The 24,812-nt window shown below is 44.6% G+C and overlaps 1 protein-coding gene across 2 annotated transcripts in view; it reads left to right on the top strand.

The window, feature by feature from the left end:
* Nucleotides 1-24,812, top strand: part of LOC124787195 (flocculation protein FLO11) — a 628,869-nt gene that overhangs the window by 552,475 nt on the left and 51,582 nt on the right. For both annotated transcript variants that reach the window (XM_047254321.1, XM_047254320.1), the window contains exon 5: nt 3,805-3,870. In XM_047254321.1, the coding sequence (XP_047110277.1) occupies nt 3,805-3,870 (66 nt within the window). The remainder of the gene's footprint in view (nt 1-3,804; nt 3,871-24,812) is intronic.

Raw genomic sequence — 24,812 nt, 5'->3', positions numbered from 1 at the left:
CGCTGAAAAGGCAGAACGAGAGAGCACATCTCAGGAGTCCATTCATGTTAAAGGGAGTGAGTTGAATATATGCTAGAAGCTGGAGTCCTTGGACCGAGTTGACAGGCACGCTGTCGAAGAGGTAGAATTCTCATTCGGGAATTGTAAGGTTTACCCATCTGTCCTGATTTGAATTTCCCGTCAGTTACGTCGCGGCCGAACTCTTCTTCTATCTTCATTTATTTCGAGCTACTACCTCGTGTTTGAATCGACGGGATATTCAGCTGGAAATCCTAATATTTATCTTGATGTCCTTGAGTCCTAAACATAAAAACCTAAGCCTTTTGTGGGATCAATTTTGATTCACTGTTGTAGAAGGATCTGAAAGCGGATGCATTTATTGCAAGCAATATCGATATTTTGATATCACGCGGAATTGGACGTAGAAAGAAAAGCCTCATGTAGTATGTGATGCCCATTCCATATACACCTGATCAGCCTAGATTTCGACGTCTAACGTCTTCTTAATTTGGAAGAAACCACAAAACTTTTACTCCTCAGTTCATGAGATTAAAGTTTATGCCCCCATTCCTGTTTTACAAAATCTCACAGGATTTACCGTTCTGCTTCAATACTGGCGGCTAATGATATTTAAAAGCATATAAAACTATTTGCCGCTCGGTATTAGTGCTCAGTTAGTTTCTGGTGACTATTTTTCCTGTAATAGTGACATAAATGTAGCAGTCTGTCCCAGCTGCGCAATGGAGTTCCTCTTGTCGATCAGAAAACGGGTACGGAACAGACGAGTCTGCAAGGGAACGACTGATACGCTTCAAACTCGCACGTTTTGGTTATAATTATTTTAAGAGCATTCAGTTTGCGGCAACATGTGTTTCTGTTATCTGCTTTAGAATTTCTTGATTTAAAACGTTTCTACCTTTTTTTAAATTGTTTATTGGATAATTTTTTAGTAAATACACATCAGTGGTTGCACAACTAATTTTATTATCCGTCTATTTTGCTTATTCTTCTGTTATGATCGGCTTCGATTCAAATGAACCATCTTCAGGTCTCTAGAGATAAGAAAATAACTATATGACTTGTTGTACAGTCTCTACCACCTCAGCCGGATTTGAAAAGGTGGCTTGACTACCAGATGCTGTCACCACACACCTTCAGATGGCGTTCCGTGCGAGAAAGAGGGAGTGTGTTACCGATGCGAATTACGTATTTGCTCAGTTGCTGCGGGGGGGGGGGGGGGGGGGCTCGTAAAGGTTATCCGGGAGTTCTCAAAGAAATGACTAAAAAGAGACAAATGTGTGGGCGTACAGGTGTGTTCTTGAACGGCGCTATTTCGCTTGCATATGTGCCGTACTGCGGCGACCTGATGGCCTTATAAGGAAGCGGCGCAGGTAGTCATATATCGCTCGCAACCTTATCAGCTTCCCTGCTCGCTACCTGCAGATCCCAGCAGGTGCTAGATACAGCAGTGCTGGCTGTACAGTGACGTCGCAATTTACAAACAGCGCAGACTGGCTCCTCTTCTCAGGAAAAGCTGGATGGTCTTCTTTTATACGTATTTCTACAATAATGGGATTCGGGGGATAGCACAGAAAATCGATGTCTTACTTCACGCTTCCTGAGAGTTCTCGAACAGACAGCCAAATACGAGTACAGTGAGAAAAGTTCGCGGCCTGGTAGTGAAAGACAATGTTAAAATTAGGTCTAAATGGCACTTATTAATTTTCACTGCAGCCCTTTTTACGTCGTAATTACTCATACGTTTTTCTAGTGTATGCGATTCGGAAACGTCTGCAAAATATCAATCCACGACTGCCGTAATCTGTTCATTGGGCGAGCCAAATCTGGTGAATAGGGTAAATCTCTCAAAAATTTGTATTCCGTGTTCCCTAGTTTCCCAGTACGAAAGTACCTGTGTGGAAAAGTGGATTGTCTCAATGAAAAATGTTTTTTTTTAGTTGCAGTTCAGACTGTAAACATCCATTTTTCAATCAGCTGGCCTTCCAGACATGCTTAATATTACCAAGTTAGTGTTTTTCTTTGCTACGGAATTTATAATAATAATCCCTTTACAGCAAATGAAGTCGATTTCGTCTTCTTTGGTGCGGGGAACTGGCTTCATATATTGCGTTCATTGCTTCTTCGCTTTTTAGATGAGGTGATCATCCGAAGTAACAGATCGGCACCCAAGTACAGTACGTAACTGAGTGACGTACTCATTTACGCATTTGCTTTTGGCCAGCATTCAGAACGCATTGTACATCTTGCTCATTGCTTTCTCGTAGTTAATTCTTCGTTTAAAATGTACCATCTCATTCGTCCCGATGGGCAAACGGCGTCAGGTGTTTTATACTTCCAATTACTGGTCAGTCATTACGATACAATGCTCTTTCTCTCCGTTTTCTTTTGTAGTTGCAATTTTTTATGTCATCCATAATTAATCATATTAAAGAGGAGTACTGCCGCATTTCAATTTCAGCATCTAGTTCTTAACTGCTGAAAACGAAGGAAAGGGCGTCTTAGTAAACGTCCTTAAACTTTGGATGGGGTTTTATTGGCAATAAACACCAAAGATAAGAAATTATGAAGGTGCTGTTAAGTCGTGTGAACGAAAGGACATCTGACACTTGACTTACGCCGTTATACGACCTGAATCAAAACGAAAACAACCAAATATAGTTTTCAACATGCGTTCCAAGTTGATGTTGTAAATGCCACCACAGATTGTGGAGACCTGTTCATTCCAGCACATACATGAAATGTAAATATGGCACTGTTTCGATATCACCGTACGCTAAGAAAAATTATTTCATTGTTCTAACCGTGTTGTCTGAAAGCCTTTTGCCATTTCAGTGTGCGTTGGAAGGAGGACATACGGTCGGTTCTGCAAAGCGCGTGGGTTCCCACGTATCGGACTATTTTCCGCCAAAAATAATATATCGTAAATTCTGCAAAAATATAATTCACGAATTTATTGTCTCGAAAATTAGTTCATGCAGTAATTACAGCTAAATGACATGTTGATACTTGAAAGTCTGTTCGAAGAGATGTCGGGATTGTAAACTTCACGCGACGATATTTCAACTAGACACCTGCCAGTCATCGAAGACTTCGATGGCTCACCTGAAGATGACAAGCAGGTGTCCATTTGAAATATCGCGGAGTGAAGTTTACGACGACCGGCTGCAATCACGAAATCTCTTCGGACATTTAATTCAACGAGAAAATTTTAGATTTCACATGTTGATAGTCTGTTTATCGCGCCACCCGAATCGAAAATATGAGTAAGTTAAGATACTGTGGTTTTTGTGGGGACATTACTGAAGGAAAATATTCTGCTACGTGGTTGGATTGAAATCTCTCTTTATTTTGCTTTTACTGCCACGTAGTTCCGGATGTGTAATCATTTACAAGTCATTATGCACCAAAGGAGTCTACTTGGGTGCAAGTCGAAGCATTCATCAATTTATTTAACGGTAAAAATTATGGAGCTGGCTGTTAGGTTATCGTGCTATTAATGATGGCAATTTTACGTCACGGCTCTATTGAAACACGCTGACAATCAATTTTCCCAAGCATCTGCTTATTTTATTAACGCTGTGAAGTGCAACTACCTCGGTTAGTAGCTGGATAAACAACAAACAAGCCCCTTCGTTTTATTTGCCATTGTCTTTCTGATTGATATGTCGTAAAAATCTGGACGATACAGTGATGTGTGTGTGTGTGTGTGTGTGTGTGTGTGTGTGTGTGTTAGTTATTTATTGTTTTGACGCACAGAAATGAGTGTTGTGATGTAATTTTCAGGGGCTTTAGCGTCAGTGTCTGCGGTCGCCAGCACATCTTCAAGCCCGTCTCAGTGCAGGCGATGTGGTGAGTACTCTTTTTCAGAAACTACGTAGTTTTTTCTACCTTGTTATTTGTACATTTGCAGATGTACAATGAAATATTTCATGTTCAGTAAACATAATTAATAATAAAGTGTCGATCAGTAGAGAATTTTACTGATCGTGCTGAATGGCCTGTAACTTTAATGACGGCTTTGAAGCATCAGTACGATCCACCATCGAATTTGCAAGTTAGTTGTTCATACAGATACTCACAATAACTATTTTTAAAAACAACAAAATAGATTAGAAGATAATTAAGTCCGTGATTTACGTGACAAATAGCGCAGACTTTCATTCGGTGCTTGAAGTAACATTAAACACTCGCCTCTGTTTTATGCAGTCTGTCAGCCATGGCTTGCATTCATACAGCAACAGCTTTTAGGTGGGTTTGCTTGCGAGGCCAAATCGAATGACTTCGTATGTGCTACCGTGCAAAGTGGCGCTTTGGTATGAAGCGGTATTCAAGTACTAGTTCGATCATTCACTTTTAGGTGCTGTGTGGTTTCTTCAGATAAATTCATTCGACGTTAGTATCAATCTTTCACCGAAGTCGCTCCCGATTTTCTTCTCTAACATCCTCGAATTGTGAGTGTCCCGTTTGCTTTCTTACTGAAGAGACGCTAAAATCTTTCTTGGTTGGATAGAAGTGACACTGAAAAGGCGGAGAGAAATGCTAGGACCAATAATGAACACCAAACAGGCGATCGCGTGATGTATAGTGTGAGTGTGGTAGAATGATAGTAATTCTGATAAAACAGGGAGATGTGTCGCTTCTCAGCGTGATAAGATTGAGGTATACTGTTCCCTCAAGCGGTATGATACACTGTCTTGCTGGTCCCATACACTAAAAAAATGAAATGAGCGTGTGGCATTGTTGGCCGGGAGGCCCCATCCGGGGAAGGTCGGCCGTCGAGTGCAAGTCTAATTTCAGTCGACGCCACATTGGGCGACTTACGTGCCGGTGATGAGGAGAAAATCTCCAGCCCGGCCGGGAATCGAACCCGGGCGCGCTGCATGGGGCGGGGGGGGGGGGGGGGGCAAGCAGATTGCCACTCAGCTAAGCAGGCGGTCTCCAAAACACAAGCCATCACATTAGAAACGAACAGGAGGACGGACCAGTAACAGCTATGTCTACAAACAAGTATACAGGGTGGTCAGAAACAGTCTGAAATGCTTATAAAGGTGTTGCGGAGCAGGTTGTGATGCGAGATGATTGTTAAGAAAACAATTCGATACGTTGCGCCGTTTGCGAGTTACTTTGCATTGAATTTGGCCAATAAGGCCGTTGTGCTCGGGAACTGAAGCGGTCCGCCGGAGACGGTGTAGCCAAACGTGTTGTTCGTTTGGTTTCCTAAAATCTAACCAGAGAATAATACAAAAAGTGGACATGGGGCGGAATAAGGATCGAAACCGTGCAAGAGGCTAAGCAGTCTAGTATAGTACCATCATTGCTATGAGAACAACTGACACTAATTGTATCTGCGAGGCCACTTGAATTTGCTCACGCAACGGGCTGATTGGCTAACTTCAATGCTAATTAACTCTGAAGCGACATACATATAGATTTTTTTCTTAACAGTTATTTCGTACAATAACTTACCCTGCAATAGTCTTACAGCTGTTTCTGACCACCCTCATAACGGCTGCATTTATTTTGGGGACGTTCCCTTGGTTGAAAAGCAGATTCGGGAACCGGAGGCCTATGCACAAATATCATCATCTAGGTTCCCCCATGCTCCAGGGCTAGCTCACCTGGCATTTGTATGATAAAGAATTAGGGTGTTCAATGAAGCAGGCAGCCCACTTTACCCTTCCGGGTAGAAAATGAAAGTATATAATCGTATTGTCAAAGACTATCTCGTTTTTACCTTTCTCGAACTACACAACTTTTCAATGCGTGTTTGCTAGTTGATTTAGTGTGTGCCGGCCGTTGTGGCTGTGCGATTCTAGGCGCTTCAGTCTGGAACCGTGTGACCGCTACGCTCGCAGGTTCGAATCCTGCCTCGGGCATGGATGTCTGTGATGTCCTTAGGTTAGTTAGGTTTAAGTAGTTCTAAGTTCTAGGGGACTGATGACCACAGATGTTAAGTCCCTTAGTGCTCAGAGCCATTTGAATTTTGATTTAGTGTGTAAATAATTTAGTCGATGAGTTGTTGCAAGGACTTGATCAGGAAATAGCCACAAGTGAAACAGAGCTTGCTCTGAGTTTCAGTTGACGTATTGAATAATGGATAAAAATTATTGGAAAAAAAATACGGCCCGTTTTAGTTTCAATACAGCAGGCGATTTGTGTGTATTCAAGCCTGCAGGTTGCTTTGACCATTGTCATTGGTGCTAAAATCTGAGTTGTTGGGGCTCGTTATATTCCTCTTCAAAGTTCTAGAATACGTTTCGACCTCTCCGTGGGAACCGTCTTCAGAAATGGTCTTGTGTCTCCGGGTTGCTGAGTTTAGCTAACCGGAGGACGCAAGAAAAATCCTGAAGAAGACTCCAACAGAAAGGTCGAAATGTCGAGTGTTCTAGAAGTAACAATAAATAAATAAATAAATAAATAAACGCCGGTGATTGCAGCACAGTGGTTGTTTGTAGTTGTTTATATCGCGACGTGGGCAATGCGAGCGAGGCGCCGCCGGCGCGCTGCCCGCCACCGCCCGCTTCCTAATACGGGCCCGGACACCGCTTGGACGGGACGAGTCCTTTTGTCCTGCGAGATAACCCGAGGCTCCCACGGCCACTGCCGCCTCCCGGTTTGGTCTCCAGCGCGGTCTCAGCGCTCGGTCCCACGGTCCCGCTGCCCGTATACCAAGTTTGGCGCTCCCCTTAATACTGGTCGGCCGCCGCCGTGAGCACTGATTTGCCTAGCGAGCGGCCTAGCTGCCCAAGCGCCGACTCCTCCTAATTTTCCCGCTGCTTTGTCCCCGCCTCGTGACGTCAGCAGCGCCGAGAGTTCTCGGACTCGTCACTGACAGTTGTGTCGTCACCCATTAATCACAGTTTCAACGGTTTCACCTTATCGTGCTTGCCGGTAATCGCCTCGTTTGATTTATGTAACGGTTAATGGAGAACGATATCGGGACGAAGCTTGAAATATTGCACCAAGCTGTAGTTCGGGCAAAGTCTACTTCAAATTAATGGTCGTATAAACTTCTCCGTGTTAATGACTAGCCTGTAACGACATGAATACATTATTATGAACAGTTGCCCCGTACACGAAGGCTTTTCTTATAAACGACGTCGGATTCCGCGTCTGAGAAACGTACATCCCTTGTGTGTGAGTTAGTTCATCCTCGAGATCGACGTCGCAACGTGAGGTACGGCGATACCGTGGTGACATTGTGAGACATGACGACGCTATAAGAACGCAAGATGTTCAGGAATACCAGCCTCGGATGTGATTGACTTGGGCGTCCCTTTGGCGTCTGGTATATAGAACGTCCTTGCGGGTCGTGTTGCCCCCACAGGACAGTACACTGTCACAGTATTGCGGACCCAGGCCCTCAGTATGATAAGTGACAGCGCCGTCCATTGTTGGGTAAGCGGTCTCGAAGGTTAGCAATGGTCAGTGATGGTGGTGTTACGGTTGCAGTTCTTCAGCTAGCTAGTTCCGAGTACGTGTTCAAAGGATAAACCTGTCACCAACATGAAGACTGGTTTGAACACCACAGTGCTTTAATAGGTATGTAGGTGGTATGCAAACCCCGACCCATCTGGTGCCTTTTTGTGGTTGGAATGGGTCTGGCAGATCTGCGATCATAGAGAGCAACGCTCCTAAGGCCGAGACGGTGCGGAGTGCGACGAGAGATTTGTGATACAGTATGTAGACGGGAAAGACGATGGGCTGGCTGTACGTGTATCCATAACGACAAGGCCGGCTCGAGAACATTTTTCCACACAAGCGAAATACAGTTTGACGCTCCTCACCCCTTCCAACTTTCCACACAAACGACGTATCATTCGGCGACGACGACGACGCCCCACCCCTTCCACCCATCGCCGCCGTCTGCCCTCTCCCTACCTCAGATATAAGTTGCCGTTCCTTGGGCTCTTAGTAAGAGCTTTAAGGTCAACAGTAGTATGGGGAAGGTGGAACCATTGGCTACAAACTAGTGTGAAGATCGTTATCTAGGATCGGTTAAAGGCCCAGGCAACAAAAGCGGCAGCTGAGAGCAGCGTGGAATATCTGTATACAGGCGTAGCACAGTTAACTGCGAAAACAAACAGTTTTCCTGTCGCTGTATTTATTTTTAAGAAATCTTGCATTTCACGAGCTGTTTTCTGTATCATATATTGACTGGCGCTACACATTAGTATTTTGTTCTTTGCGACGACAGTTTTTTTATTTTTTATTTGTGTCCTCTACCGTATAGTTAAAAGCCTCTGTGGTGTTTAGTACCTGTCGTCACTGCATTATAGAGCAGGGGTTGTAACATCTCAACTTGCCGCCGTTACGATGCACTCTCCTGTGGCTGCTAAGACAGGTTCAGTTTCTAGTAGGGGAGGGGGGGGGGGAGGTTTGCTTACTTCAGCATGGAGATGATGTGCTCCTATTTTCCTAATTCTCCTTAATGGGTTGTGGTCGAAACCTATAAAGCTAACTTAGAGGGTGAGTAATTTCCCTGTGACGGCATTTCTTTCAATCAAGCGTTGCAGAAAAAGTTCTGCCAGAAAGTAGAATCGTGCAGGAACGCTGTAAGCAGGATTATGAAATGAAATGACCAATGAAAATGTCTACCTTACTGCCTATATGCCTTTCTACGTGTCGAAATGTCATTACCTTGTTCTGACCATTCCTATGCGAAATATAGGAAGGTGGCAGCATAGTCATCGCTCAGTCATCGGCGAATACAGGTTCTCTGAATATATCCAACAAGAGATCCACAATAACTATATCCTTTTTCTCCCAAGAATTCCCATTTTAAGTTCTCAGAGCATTTGTGTTGCACTTGGTGTGTGGGCTCTACCGAACTGTGACGATCACAGGAGCCGTCTCTGACGTCGTTCGATGTAATTTGTTATATCTTCTAGATAAGGACTCCAATCACTGAAACAGTACTCTAGTATTGGTCGCTAGAATTTTGTATGCGATTACCCATATAAATTCATTACCGTTTCGGCCGGCCGCGGTGGTCTAGCGGTTCTAGTCGCTCAGTCTGGAGCCGCGCGACTGCTACGGTCGCAGGTTCGAATCCTGCCTCGGGCATGGATGTGTGTGATGTCCTTAGGTTAGTTAGGTTTAAGTAGTTCTAAGTTCTAGGGGACTGATGACCATAGATGTTAAGTCCCATAGTGCTCAGAGCCATTTGAACCATTACCGTTTCGGAGAACCTTTCCTGCAAATCGTCCATTCGCTTTCCCTGCTACTGATTTTACTTGAACGGCCAGTTTTTTTTATCATTTCTTACTATTACCCCTAAATAATTGTACTATATCACTACATAGATACCCCGCAATCCACCATACGGCATATGGCGGAGGGTACCCCAAAGAACTAGTCATTTTCTTTTCTGTTCCACTTGCAAACAGAACGAGGGCAAAAAGGTAGTCTTATAAGCTTTCCAATGAGTCCCAATTTCTCGTATCTTGTCTTCTGGTCCTTACGCGCAATGTATGTTGGAGGCAGTTCCGTTCTGCAGTCAGCTTCAAATGCGGTTGTCTGAATTTTCTCAATAGTAAAAAGGTTGTGGATGGCATTGAGCCACAGTCGTGCAATACTAGAGTAAACCGCCATTTGGCCGTGGATTATTATATTTATCTTTTGTGCTAACCAGATTTCGGCTTTTATGTCATTATCAAGTACAATCCTAAATGTTGTTAGACCATTATTAAGTCATATCTGTTAAGCTGCAAAGCAGGTAAACATCTTAAAGACATGTTAGTCTTGTTTACTGCTTTGGACTGCCTTAACAGATATGACATTTAGCGCTGTATTTGACAGTGGCATAAAAGCCGAAATCTGCATAGTACAAAAGATAAATGTAATGATACACAGTCACATGGTAGTTTACTCTTTTAAAAAGTTTCTCAGTAGCGTTGTTCGAAAAGAATGTTATCTTCACTTCAGGGATTCCCATTTGAGTTCCCGAAGCATGTCCGTAACACATGCGTGTTGTTCGAACCTACCAGTAACAAATGTAGCAGCCCACTTCTGAATTGCTCCGATGTCTTCCTTCAGTCCGACCTGGTACGGATCTCAAACACTCGATCAGTGAGTAGGTCACACTAGCGTCCTATGTGCGGTCTCCTTTAAACATGAACCACACTTTACTACAATTCTCCCAATAAGCCGAAGTCGACCATTCGCTTTCCCAGCAGAGCCCTCAATGCAAGTTCTATTTCATATCGCTTTGCAGCGTTACGCCCAGGTGTTTAAACGACGTGTGTCAAGCAGGACACTGCTAATGCTGTATTCGAGTACTACTTTTTCTACTCATCCGCATTAACTGCATTGTGCTAATATTCTATCACATATGAGTGGTAATGCCCCACCCCCTCCCCCCACTGCCCCCCCTCTCTGGTTGGTAAGGCCCGGACCGTTTGGGAGTTCCCAAATTCATCGATCCTTTTGTGGCGTTCTCACGAAAGGGCTCGGTCTCCAAGGCCTGTTTGAGTTGTGCTGCATATTCGCTCCGAGGGGATTATATAGCGCTGTTGCGGACAAGCCAAATGCGGCGGACGCTTCCATACTGAGGCCCACATTCCTGGGGCGACGTTCGCAGATATCCCGGTCGTTAAGGAAAAATGGTCACGCTCCGGGGTGGCTGCCATATAGGGCGCCCTTCCGGCGACCACTTCTTGCTGCGGTCGCAGCCGCCGTCGCCGCCTCAATGGCGCGCGGACCCCGTTACCGCCGAGACAATGAGCCCCGCCTTCCTTGTAAGGCCACAAACGCTCCCGTTCCTGTTCGCCATTCATCAGGCCGCACCGGACGCTGGACCAGCAACATGACGTCCGCGCCGGCTGCGCGCCTCCCTATGCTTTTTTTTCGCTCACCTGCCTCTCGGAAAGACAAAGGGCGGTCGGCGCGTGCCGCGTGCGACGGATGCGTCCGCATTTACATTACTAATGCGGCCGCTAGTAGCTGGCGGTAGCGCGCCGCTACGCCATTCATGGCAGCGCCATCGCCTCCCAGCTTCAATGGCCGTGCCACCTCGGCGAATGCGTGGTGCGCCGAGCTGTCGGCGCGAACGAACTGCTCGCGTGCCACAGCGTGCGGGGTCAGCCGACACTAGTCGATCAGTGACGGCGTACTCCATCTCCGGTCCGCGGTCACTCTCTTCCTCCTTTTCCAAATACCGGATGTGTCGGAATGAGTATCTGGTTTTAGGTCTATGTCGCATTTATTACACTCAACAGTTATAAGTAAAATATTAAATGAAAAAGCAACCTTAATAGTTTTGTATGTAAATTGAGCCGGCCGGTGTGGCCGTGCGGTTCTAGGCGCTTTAGTCTGGATCCGCGTGGCCGCTACGATCGTAGGTTCGAATCCTGCCTCGGGCATGGATGTGTGTGATGTCCTTAGGTTAGTTAGTTCTTGGGGACTGATGACCTCAGAAGTTAAGTCCCATAGTGCTCAGAGCCATTTGAACTATTTTATGTAAATTGAAAGTAGGGGCAGAAAAGGAATGAAAGGCACCCTTGATGTCAGCTGCATCAGGACTATATGCGGAAACAGCGGTGACGAGCGAGAATGTGTGCCGCACCGGGATTCGAACCCAGGATCTCCTGCTTACTAGGCAGCTGCGTAAACCACTGCGCCACCCGGACACGGTGTTTATCGCAACTGCGCGGGATTTCCTACATACCTCCCAGCCGACCAACATTACCACCTAGCGTGTTCATATAAATGTTCGCCTCGACGGGCATCGAATGCACCACCTATAGTACGAATGCACAGTTACGGTCGACCTCCGACTGGAATCTAAAATTAGCGAGCATGGATGGTATGGAAAGGGACTGCGGATAGGTGGCGCTGGGTGGGAGTGTGGGTTGGTCGGGAGGTGTGCCATGATAGTCCACGCAGTTGTGATAAACACTGTGTCCGGGTAGTGCAGTGGTTACCGCAACTGCCTAGTACGCATGAGATCCTAGGTTCGAATCCCGGTCTGGCACACATTTTCGCTCGTCGCCGCTGATTCCGCGTAAATTCCCGATGCAGGTGACATCAGTAGTCCCTTCGCCTTCCTATCCTTTCCTCCTCCTTCCCCGCACCACCCCCACCCCCACCCCGCCTTCAGTTTACGTGTAATGTATCACAGCTGCGGATTTCGTGTGATATCTGATCTTTCGGACATGTCCGAAAGAACAGACACCACGCATTCATATAATGAAACAGCTTTTCTTACACGTGTTCAGTGTGAGCACCATTCGTAACACGGCTCCCATTGAGTCAATAGGCGAGTCTTCCCAAGCCTTGGCCAATGTGTGAAGTCACTGTGGCAGCAACTGCTTCAGTTTTCTTTCGTAAGGGGGGAATTACGTAAAATTGGTCGAACATGTTAAATCTTTTTCCCACCAGATAGTTCTGTACAATGTTAAAAATATCTGCTCCGATTACGACTCTGTCCTTGTTTGCAATGTTATATTTCTGCCATCAGGGAAGACATCTATGGAGTATAGAAAGCTTTGTGCTCATTTACGATTTATTAAAGAAACGCATACATGGTGGAACAAAAAACGTGAACGAAGGCTTAAATAACCTTCTTTAGAAGGGATACCCGAAGAAACATTCTGCTCATCTGTTGTTAAAAATTCCTCATATGATGCTTGTATGGTATTCAGTTATGGTAACAATGGAAGAATCGGGCCCCTTCTGAAACTAGGATTTGGTGCAGATTGTTTCACTGAAAATCTGTTGAAGGAGACTGATGATGTGCGTACTGCTAGTTCTGAAACGTTAGTGAGGGGTATTGCCAAAAGGGCATGCCAGAAGGATCAGACTAGTTGAAAAGAGCTACATGAAGGCCAAAAGGACCTAATGTATGGTTTTGGCCAACACTAAGGCACCTGTTTCTGGCATAAAGGATAATAAAACCTTCTTTCTTCACTACATGTTACTTTAGTTTTTCGGTGTACGAGAAACATTTTCTGCCGAACCACTGCAGATAAGAAGGTGGAATTTGCTGCAGACTTTTTACACATGATGACACAACTTCTTGCGGTACAAAACTTTTCAAAGTGCGTTACTGTCAAATTTATTTCAATTTTTGTGAAATAAGAATTGCTATGTATCATACACACAAATTAAAAAAAATTATTCCGAGGTATTCTAAGACTGATACTGAAAAACTGGTAAATAGATGTTTTTACCTAATTATTAAGAATAACCTACCACATTTTGAAAGTGATCAGTATACTAACCTTTGAGAAAATTTTCCTCATAGTATGTGTTCTAGAAGTATCCACCAAAATCCTGATCAAATTACTTGACAAAATAGTTGAAAGAAGTCCAGATTGTAGCCAATAACATAATGACAGTGTACAATATTTGGTTCAATTGGCTCTCAAACAGTAAAAGATACATTAGCTTATATGACCCATGTACAGTCCCGGAAAATGAAAAACGAACACATTGACGCAAGTGAATAAGACACGCCATACTTGCACTGTACACTACGAGAGGGCGGTGCGTGCAATGATCAAACGCGCAACGCTGCGGACGCACCAGGTACCGCGTTATTAGTTGTGGGTGTTGCTAGCTGCGCACCGGTTGGTCACCACCAGAGCCAGTGGCAGCCGGTTTGCTATGGCATACGGAGTTCCGTCTATGTCTGCAACACTGTTACCATGCAGAGAGAGCGTGTACGTGAACCGTCCGTGCAATTGACGGAGTTTGAGCGAGGGCGTACAGTGAGCCTGCGGGAGGCCGGATGCACGTACAGCAGAATTGAGCAACATATGGGGCGTGAGGTCTCCACAGTGCATCGATGTTGTCGCCAGTGGTCAGCAGAAGGTGCACAGGACCGTCGACCTGGGTCCGGACAGCAGCGACGTACAGATTCACACCAAGACCGTCGTATCCTACCAAGTGCCGTACTGGACCGTACCGTCACTTCATAACAACTTAGGGACACCGTTGCTTCAGGGATATCAGCGAGAACCATTCGGAAGCGTCTCCATGAAGCAGAGCGACGGTCCTGCGTACCGTCAGGGCGTCTTCCGCTCACGCCGCACCATCGTTCATCCCGCCTCCAATAATATCGCGGTGGGCGTTTATGGAAGGACGAATGGAGACGTGTCGTCTTCAGTGACCAGAGTCGCTTCTGTCTTGGTGCCAATGAGTTTGTACGCATGTGTGGCGTAGTGAACGTGAGCGCCAAAATCAGAAGTGTATACGACAGAGGCACAAAGAGCCAACACCCGGCGTCATGTTGTGGTCGTGCTCCTCTGGTGATCGTCGAGGGAACAATGAACAGTGCACGATACATTCAAACCATCATCCAATCCATCGTGCTACCGTTCATGGACCAGCAAGATGATGTGGTTTTCCAACAGGACAGTGCACGTCCACGTGTATCCCGTGCTACCTAATGTGCTCTTGAAGGTGTAGTCAACTACCCTGGCCAGCACGATCCCCGGCTCTGTCCCCCATTGGGCATGTGTGGGACCGGATGGAACGTCATCTTGCGCGGTCTGCGTGTCCGGGTCGAACTCTGGCCCAACTGTGACACCGGTGAAAAGTGCATGGCAGGTCATTCCGCAGGACTACATTCAGCACCTATACGATTGTCTCCACGGGAAAATTGCAGCCTGCATTGCTGCAAAAGGAGGGTATACACGGTACTAGCGCTGACATTGTGTACGCTCTGTTGACTGTACTCACGTAAGTATGACTGTCTGTGCGATCATGTGTTGTGTACGTCCTCAAGAATGTGTCAATAAGCGGAGGCACATGCACATGTACCTCTATGGACTCCCAAAACTTAAAACTGCTAGGCGTCAGATCAGCTGCACGTTAAGGCCATGCGAAACAATCTCTGTCATTCTGTTCCTTGCGGCCAATCCATCCGTTTGGTACAACGTTTGTTTAACCTGTAACGTAATGAGTTATGACTGCGAGGTGGACCACCAGCTTGCTGCCATATAAAGTTCTGGGGTTCAGCTTCTTCCAGTGAGGAAACAGCCATACTTCTAGCTTATAAAGATAAGATACACTGGTTACAATTCTTTCACCGAAAAAGAAAGGCCATAAACTTTCCGCCGGGAAGCCAGAAACATTCAATTTGGGGTGTCTCGTTGAAACTGTGCCATCTCGTGGGGATTTGTTGATCCTATAATGCGCACATTGTGTGTAGACGTTTCTACCTAGTCGAAATGTCGATTCATCACTAAAGACGACCCCATCCATAAAATGTGTATCGACATGCAGCAAAATTTCGTTAGCAAAATTGACAAGTAAAACGTACGTACACCCTAGCCTGTAGGCTTTAGAGCTTGTAACAACTGCAACGATAAGGACGTAATTGTAAGCATCTTCTTAAAAGTCTCCGTACAGACGTCACTGGAACTGCTATTTCGCGAGTAGTCTCTCTCCCGAACTGATTTCTTGCGGCTAAGTGTGAAAGACCTTCTCACTCGTTCAACGCGTTCTACAGTCACTCTCGGTCATCCCGTACTCTTCCCTTTGCAAAGACAGCCGGTGTCTTCAAACTGATGATACCATCTACGGATGTCGTTATCAGGATAACAATGGAACTTAATACGGAACGCACTTTGCTATGTAACAACAGATTTAGTCCTTGCAAACTGCAGAACATAAAAGCACGCTTCTCGCCATATTCTCCACAAGGACTTTCCAACGGAAGACAAAGGGAACATTGCATGCGCATGTGCACAGGCACACAAACAAAACTGACTTACTCTTTCATTTGATGTATTATTCATAACACTAGGTTGGCTGTGACAAATTCTACAAAGCCTTAAAACCCCGATGTTCATTTTGAAACACTCAGTAAAGAAACTGATATAAAAAAGCAAGCAGCCCTATTCTTAGGAAACTGCTATTTAGTTTGTAATATAAAATTAATACTAGTGTTAGACGTGCACAGTAGAATTTCGTAAGGCCACGCTTTGCTTTATTCACAATACCCAACGGCTACGTTCTCCTGACCTACGTAAATTTTAAACTCCCCGATCGCTATGGTTTTATACGGTGCAGAGACCTGGATATCTCGAAAAGGAGTATTATCTTTTTTCGACAAAGAAATAATATTTTTAAAAGAAATAAACTTTGGAGGCACTGCTCATAATTGCTTATCGTGGTGATTACAGTGTGAGAATTGAGAAGATAGGGTGAGAAACGACGTGCTGGAAGAGTTGGGGAGAACAGATACCTCTTAGCCGGCACGAGGAAAAATAAAGAAAAAATGGCTCAGACACATCTTGAGGCACCAATGTCTGCCCCAGCAATGAATTAGTGGGTGGTACAGGGGGAGATTAAGAGATTGGAACACATCCAGCAAACAGTTGAGAACGTCGGTTGCAAGTGATACTCTGGAGTGAAGAGGTTGGCGCAGGAGAGGAATTCGTGGCTGGCCGCATCAATCCAGTCAGAAGACTGATGACTCAGACAAAAAAGGGAAGGAGAGGAAGAGAAAAACTCCAACTAACGGACAGTGTTAGGGAGAAAAGCGATAAATACCTGATACAGGAAATAAAATCACAAGAGAGGCATACGTGGTCAACTGCCATGCCTCCAGGCAAACCAACTACTGACGAGGGCGATCGCCACTCCTAAAAGTTAACTCTTGCCTACGAGCGACTGGATATTAATTGTTCTCCGCAAATCGGCAGTATCCGATAATTATCCAAAACTCAGCTAATAATTTAATGGTATTTTAATAAAACAGCCACATAATTCGTGAAGATGATTTTAGTTCCTAGAGAACACAAATGGCGCGTTTCTATCAGTTTTTCGTCCGTGCACTTACACAACCAGAGCAGAAATAAGAAATTTCTTCTTTATCTAATTTTATGGTATGTTCGGAATGTTGACAATCCATTAAAACCAATAGAAATATCTTTACCATGTCAGAATGGAGTCATTAGCTTGCTAGAATCTTTAGAAGGTGGTGTTCCAAGCAGTTTTGTGTTTAATGCAAAACATAGCTAATCGTACAGTTTTTTATCCAGTAATATTGTCTTTCGATGTTATCTGTTTTTAATAAAAAAAAAAACACTTTTTTTGACATTCAGTTTTCCTCAGATCTGTAAGCTCTGCTTTGTGCAGGCCCTTTCATATTATTTACTCTAATAAATACGTGCACAGTATCTATGCTCGTAACGTTGGCAACGAAAAGACTGCTACGCAGGGAGCATCGTTTCTATTTCATTGGGAACAACAAAAAGTCGCGTTGGGCGTATTGTTGAGGATTCATTTTTAGAACTGGGATAGGTCAGTAGCGAATTTCTGGCATAGCAGCCAAGAATAGAATTTTTACGTCACCGAGTACGAAGAAGCTACGCGACATTGCCTGTATCATTGACTACAAATAACGTCGTGTAGGTGCGGCTTGGCATGTTTTTCTGTAGCCATTAATGTATGTGTCTTGGCAGTTCTCTCACTGACGTCAGTCGATGAGAGAGCTCTGTTACTGCAGTCTGTCACTCAGGGCAAATGAACAGGTAGTTTATTTCTGAATCTCGTAGTGTTCTCGATATTTTTTTTTTTTTTGAGGAGGAGGAGGAGGAATGGTTAAATAGAATATCTTGTGTCGAAATATCTTACGTGAATTAAAGGTACAGTCAGAATACAACTGCAAGCGTATCCCTTCATCGGGCCCGGAAACAATCCCTATGTTAGGTCGAGGTATCTTGTTCTATCCAGGGAGTTCCGAGTATAACGGTTCTCCGTCTGTCGTAACACTTTGTGTTCTACCAGATAAAACATGTGCGTGTGCTAGACTAGTTATTATTCATTATTAGAGTTGATCGTTCCGTAAAATTTTACCGCAACAAAAATTAATACGGTACTCTATATTTCTCCATGTATCACCTTTATATGCCGATTCTGGAAAGTCAAATTATGAATTTAAGACGACTTTTAAGTATCATGTGCTCGTCTTTGCGATATCATTGAACTAAAAATACCGAAATCGCACGATAAGTAGATATCGACCGCTGGGTCGGAAAATGTGCACATTCGAGACATGGAACTAGCTCTCCATACAGCCAACCGGATTTGGTCCGTTGTGGCCATTTCAAGTTTCCTAATCGTAAAAAATTGTCTTGGAGGAGATACGTTTTCGGCAGACTTGAAGATTATCTGCAAATTAATGTTATACAGAGTTGGAGATATATCTTAAAAGTGAAGTAAAAGAAAAATAGTTTCACTGGAACAGATGTATTGAGTTTAATGAACGTAATGTTAAAAACAATTTTTGGTTTGGCAAGAAAGTAAGTTTTTTGCGAATCTCGTCGATCCATCACCGTACACCGAATATGTTGCTCACTGTTGCTCTGTTTCCTAGGCAGTGTACAATGAATCAGGAACGTTTCACTAATTTTGAAGCCGAATGACGTGATGGCCTATTCCATGAAGTTTCAGCATTGCAGCCGGATAAAGCTGACTTTTTGCCACGATATTTCGGCTGGCAACCATTCAGCCATCTTCAGGTTAGTGTTTTGCACTGGAGATTGCTAGTTCACGTTGATACCTTGATACCAAAAATGCAGGAGTCTCATGATTGCTTCACAGTTTCATTAGTGAGTGTGCGGTACTGTGATGTCACTCAGACAGAGAAAACAATTGGGAAGACCAAAGGTCAAGTTGTTTCACGTGTCCTGCGTGGCAAGAAGTCGACGTATTCCGGCTGCAATCCCGAAACTTCATGGAATGCTCTTTACGCCCGGAAAATTTCAAGAATTTCGACATGATGGCGGCGTTGAAGGCCAACAGAAATCTTGCGCAATTCACCATTTGGAAACTTGGTCAGGAATTTCTGTTTTTTCTGTGACATTACGCAAGAGGCTTACTGCTGCCAAATTTTGAACTTTTATGGGCGGAAAACTATGGGTAATGAGACCCTTTAATACAAAGCAGTAAAGCCGTGCGGGGTAGCCATGCGATCTTAGGCGTCTTCGCGCGGCTCCCCCCGTCGGAGGCTCGAGTCCTCCCTCGGGCATGGGTGTGTGAGTTGTCCTTAGCGAAACTTAGTTTAAGTTAGTGTGTAATCCTAGGGACCGATGACCGCGGCAGTTTGGTTTCATAGTCCTTACTACCAGTTTCCAATTACAAAGCAGTAGCGCCGCTCGTCAAAGGTATTCGTAAGCTACTAATGGTTTGCTCTTGTATGCTTCACGGCAGTTTACGAATCTCATAATAGTGAATCGACGACATGTTCGGTAATGCTTGCACCTACGAATGAATCACCGAATGAAATCTGAAATATGTGGGAACGTCCCATGGAGTCGGCATTGATTTGGAAGCCAACTGAGTCACACGCGGCGATGATGCTACTGCTGGTGTTTCCAACAGGTACCAGCCGCCGCCAGTGGCTGGCGCCGGGAGACGGAGTAGCCTTCTGAAAGCGTAAGGTGGCGCAGTCATGACTGTGCCGTGTTGACGCGCTCGGCGCGTTTCCCAAATAAGGCCACGATTCTGCCGCGAGGCTGCGGGAACAGGCGGAGAGTCTGCTGCGCTGATTATCCCCGCCACGCACTGTGTAGCCGTGGAGCAGGCGGCCGTCACGCCCGAAGTTGTGTCGCCGCTTTCCAACCGCATGGCTACCCGGTAGCTACTCGCCGCTGTGAATCCCTTCTCTGCCAGGCCGCGACGGGACAGTCAGACCCCCCCTTATCACACAGCTGACATTTCCTTATCTACATGTACATACATACTTCGCAAGCCACTGTGCAGTGCATAGCGTTGGGTACCCGTACAATTATTGATTTTCTTTCCATTCACATATTGATCGAAGGAAAAATGATTGTCTATATGCCTTTGATTGCGCACAAATCGTTCTTACTTTCACGAGAACTCTGCCGCGTTTCTCCCAACAACTGCCATTTTACATATTTAAAGCTTTTCAGTTATACTTTCGTATTTGCTATATCGATCTGTTACGATCCCAGCAGCGAGGCTATGAATTCGTTCGATGTCTGATGTAATGCCTGCTCTATAGGGACTCCAATCACTGGGACAGTATTCAAGAATTGGTCAAACTAGCTTCTTGAGGTGCACTGCACTTCCCCAGAACCATTCTTACAAATCTGTCTTCCGTAATACTGGTTTGAAGTGATCTTCCCATTCCACATCGCTTCTTAGCCTCTAAATACTTAAATGACGTGACGTGCTCAAGATGTTCAGCACTGATCTTGTAAGCAGATACTATAAGGTTCTTTCTCTTCGTTATAAGCACTGTCTTACATATAACCACGTTTAAAGGGACCTGCTATTCATTACATCAAGCGGAAATTTTGTCCAAGACTTTTTGCAGTTCAGTACGATTGTCGAAGGACGATATTGCCTCGTGATTCTCTATGATAAATCGTTCATGTATATTGAACGTGATGGAGGTTCTGTTGGGCCACACGATGTTACTATCGTTTCTACGGAACGTTCGCTAACGAGTATAAGGTACTAGAATCAAACACGTATTAAAGTAGATACTCCTTATGATGGTATCATGGTGGTAGTAGACAGTGTGGTACACTGTAGAATGGCTTACGAAAATATAGGACCACAGAATCTACCTGCTCACCTACCTTTATCGTTTACAAGACGTCGTGTATGTACAGTGCCAGCTGTTTTACAGCCCGGTTGTTTTCTCTGAACCCGTGCTGATTGCTTGGAATAAAAAAAAAATGTTTTCCTCCAGGTACGCCACATCGTTTGAGCTTAGAATATGCCCCATGAGCGCTCAACAGACGGACGTCAGCGATATTGCTCTCTAATTCTATGCCTCCGTCCTTTTATCATTTCTGTAAACAGGAATGAACTAACTCCCTTTCTACTCACATGGGACACGTGAAACAACTTGACCTTTGGTCTTCCCAATTGTTTTCTCTATGTCAGTGACATCACAGTACCGCACACTCACTAATGAACTGTGAAGACATCCTGAGACTCCTGCATTTGTTGCTTGCCGATGACTTAGCGCAGGTGTCTGACCTCACTATTTTCTTACTGCATTGGACCATTGTATCATTATCAAAATAATGTCGAACAAGTCATTACAATAACTGAATAATAATACTACTACTACTACTACTACTACTACTACTAATAATAATAATAATAATAATAATAAACATTGTTGATGCTTTCGGACATAGCGCGACATCTTGCGAACAGCAGGTGTAGGTGACTGGTAATTCCGACTCCCTAAGTTTCTCAAAGACGGTCGACGTTCTACCACATCGTCGACTAACATATAAGGCACGACCATACGGAGTATCTTCACCGATTTGCGATTGGATCGATGAACATTTGACTGACGGGACCCACAACTCTGTACCGGACGAAGAATCATAAATAATGTGGATCGGACGAGCTCCAAGGAATTTTAATGAGATCGCTAATGTACTCAGTGTCCATCAACAGTTTATCAGATCAGGTCAGCAGTACTGTCCGATTATCGCTGACGATGCAGTTCTGCAGAGGGCAGCATTGACGTTGGACGATCACAAGGAAATGCAGACAGAGTAGGGCAAAATTTCCATTTGGTGTACTGACGCGATGGAAGGATTGTGCGAAGTTCAGTGCACGTGTGAATGAAATCCAAGGTCTGCGAGAAAGACAGGCCGCCGCGCGTACGTCACGAGGGCAGGCCTGAGCTCGCTCCCTCGTTCAGCTCAGCAGACAAACAGCGTTTCTACGCCTGTTAACTCGTAACTGCGTATTTACGAATGGGTTTTTACGTACAAATGAGAATTGCGTCTTCTATTGGAATCCGCTATTATGAAGTCTTACTGTTTGTTGGTCTTACAACGATCGGAAGTCCGTAGGCCTACTAATAATTTGTTACGCCTGTGATAGTTACAGTGAAACTAAAATCGCGCCAAAATGATTATCGATTGGATGACCCACTATAGCTTGTATGAAATGAGGACTGTTAAGTAGAAGAGACCGAATCCTGTAAACAAGTCGCTATCCATTTATATCAAGCGTAGGTCTTAAATCACAGTATGCTGCAAAGATGTGTGTTTCGTGGTAGTACTAGTAATCAGTAAGATTCCACTATAGCAGTTTCCAGTAGATGATGGGGTTCTCGTTTGTACGTACATACCCAGTTAAGAGTTACCACGTGCAGAAACGCAGTTCGTCTGCTGAACAGAGCGAGGGAGCTCATCGATGAAATGTCGTACCAGATGCTAGAGTGTATTGCCCCAGAATTTGGTATCCTTGTCGGGTAGGCGCGGCAACAGGCACAGAACAAATTCAGAATCACGTTGTTAGGTAAGTCCAGCCCATAGCAGAGTGTAGGAGGGGTACTTAAATGGAATCTTTGGAAGAAAGGCAACGTCGTTTACGCAAAAGCTTATTGGTTGTAGAGTCAGTACCCAATAAACGACACGAACCGATCTCGAATGAATCGTAGTTTGAAACAAAAACTGGCGGATAATCTTCTCGGCTGCGCGATTTTTCTGCTTCTTTGTGAATCTCCGAAATTCTTTCCGTAGCTACGCAGCTTTCTAGCACTACAGCGAATAGGATTTCGCAAGCCTCCACTAGCGAAGGCTAAGTTAATCCTGGACAAAGGAGGCGTCGACTTTGTTTTTCTTGGCGCGTTCCGATCGTAGTACTCTGGCTGCTGCTGCTGCCCTTTGTGCAGAACGCGGGAGTGTAGCTACCACCAGTGATTAAGGAAGTTGTGGAATGAGTAAATTTAGTTGCCGCGTTTCTTGCACCTAATTCCCGTCCTTGACTTATTACAGCTTTCAGGAGACACGGAAGTAGTAACATCTCGGCGAAAACAAAGTGCGACCAAATCTGTATTTACACAAGGGGGACCTTACCAAACCATTCTCACAGATTTTCCCCATACTTATAGGACTTCATGTTCGATGGCCCTACATCAATTCCTGAGCCAAAACGACTTAGCTGAACAATAGGGGATATTCTACTGGCCACTCCGCGTGGTTTGAGGCGCCATATCACGATTTGCGCGGCTCCTCCCGCCGGAGGTTCGAGTCCTATCTCGGGCGTGGGTGTGTGTGTGTTGTTCTTAGCTTAAGTTAGTTTAAGTTAGTGTAAGTAGTGTGTAATTCTAGGGACCGATGACTTTACCAGTTTCGTCCCTTAGGAATTCACACACATTTGAATATATCCTACTGCTGCCAAGTACAAAAATTACTATGTTATTAATGAATTTGTCTGTAGTCGAATGCATTACGTGTTAAGTTTGTATTCCTGATGTCGCTGTTTTGAAACTGAAGGCAGCATATTTCTTTCTAATTTTGTTTGAATTTCATCGTTATTGACCAGTGAAATGTTAGTATTAAATTTTTTAAAAATAAAAGTAGCATGCCGTGTATTTAATTAGTTGTCGTATGAATACTCGCATAGTGACACCATTAGTAACCAAAAATCAAAACATGTTATTTTTATTTAAAGACTGAATTTCAGTATTTGTTAATTAACATTTCCGTTTGCGAATAATTATGGAACTTTAAAAAAGTAAAAAATGCCACTAGTGAGATTTAAACCACCGATTTCACAAATACAATTCTATTACGCTATGCATTCGACTACCGATAAACTGATTGGTAGCATAATTAATTTTGTTAATGAACAACGAAAACCACGTTTACTGTGTTACGACCGGTTTCGCAAGTCGAACTTCTTCAGCAATACGACCTAATAACATATCGTTGGTGGTTTTCATTAATGATTAACATTAGCATCAGGTGTGTTGCTTAACATGATCAAGATAATTATTTTTACTTAACAGCGATCGGAAATCGTCTAATCTTCAATGATGGTTTCTTCTGGTTATTTTGAGAATCACGTCGTACTGCTTTAGCAAATTGATGTCCGGGCACTGCCCTTCAAATTCTCCAAGTACAGGGCAGAGCAATCCATGAGGTCCACTTGTTACAAAGGACGCCACAGCCCAAATACATTGTTGCATTACATTCGTGTTACCTATGTTTCCCGAGTGTCATGGTGTCTTTTTGAATGTAGTATCTTTCTTTACTTCTAACGAATGTAGCTGCAACAACTCGTATTTTTTACTATTCCAAATTCTACCGATGAAAAAAAAATTGTAAACGATATCTCGATAGACAGTAATAGCTCACACCCTTGTTGTTTTCGAACAGACCCTCGTTTGTGTACACCTACTGGAATTAGGGATATACAGGTATTGGCTGCGGTATCTCATGCAGGTAGTGTGTAGTCCAACGAAACTCTTAGCTGGCGGCCTCTGTCCAGATTCCTAGCATTTACTGTTTTCATGGCGTTCACATTCATAACACCGCAACGCCGATGCGGATGTCAGCTTCCTTTCGGCTAGCTTATGCTTTTACGAGTCTATAGTTTCGCACAGAATCTCCTTTCTTCAACACCTAACTCTTTAAGACTGAACGAGACGCACACTGCTACTATGCCCCATCGCACGTCAACGATCGCCATGTGGTGGACGTTTCAGTTTTGTCGGCATCAAAATATTTAATAATATTATTTGTTGGGTACTGACGTATTATTGGTGAGGATTTAATGGACCATCTCGAAAACTGATCCTCCTGTAGTTGTGAACTCCCGACGTGGCCGTGGGCAGCTGTCGCGACCGACGCGCCTTGGCCTTGCTCGCGCGTAGCCGTGCTTTCCTGGCTACTGCCCAGCACACATGACGGGGCCGCAATTCCTCGCAAGCGCGCGCGCATGCTTCCGCGGCCGGCCTGTCCTGTTATTGGCGCCGCCACCACGTTCTTCTGTATTTTTGGAGTGACAACTTATGCATTCCCAACTGCAGTAGCTTGTCGACG

Source organism: Schistocerca piceifrons, chromosome 1 (assembly GCF_021461385.2).
Source record: "Schistocerca piceifrons isolate TAMUIC-IGC-003096 chromosome 1, iqSchPice1.1, whole genome shotgun sequence".
NCBI lineage: Eukaryota > Metazoa > Arthropoda > Insecta > Orthoptera > Acrididae > Schistocerca > Schistocerca piceifrons.
This window is presented reverse-complemented; position numbering and strand designations above follow the sequence as displayed.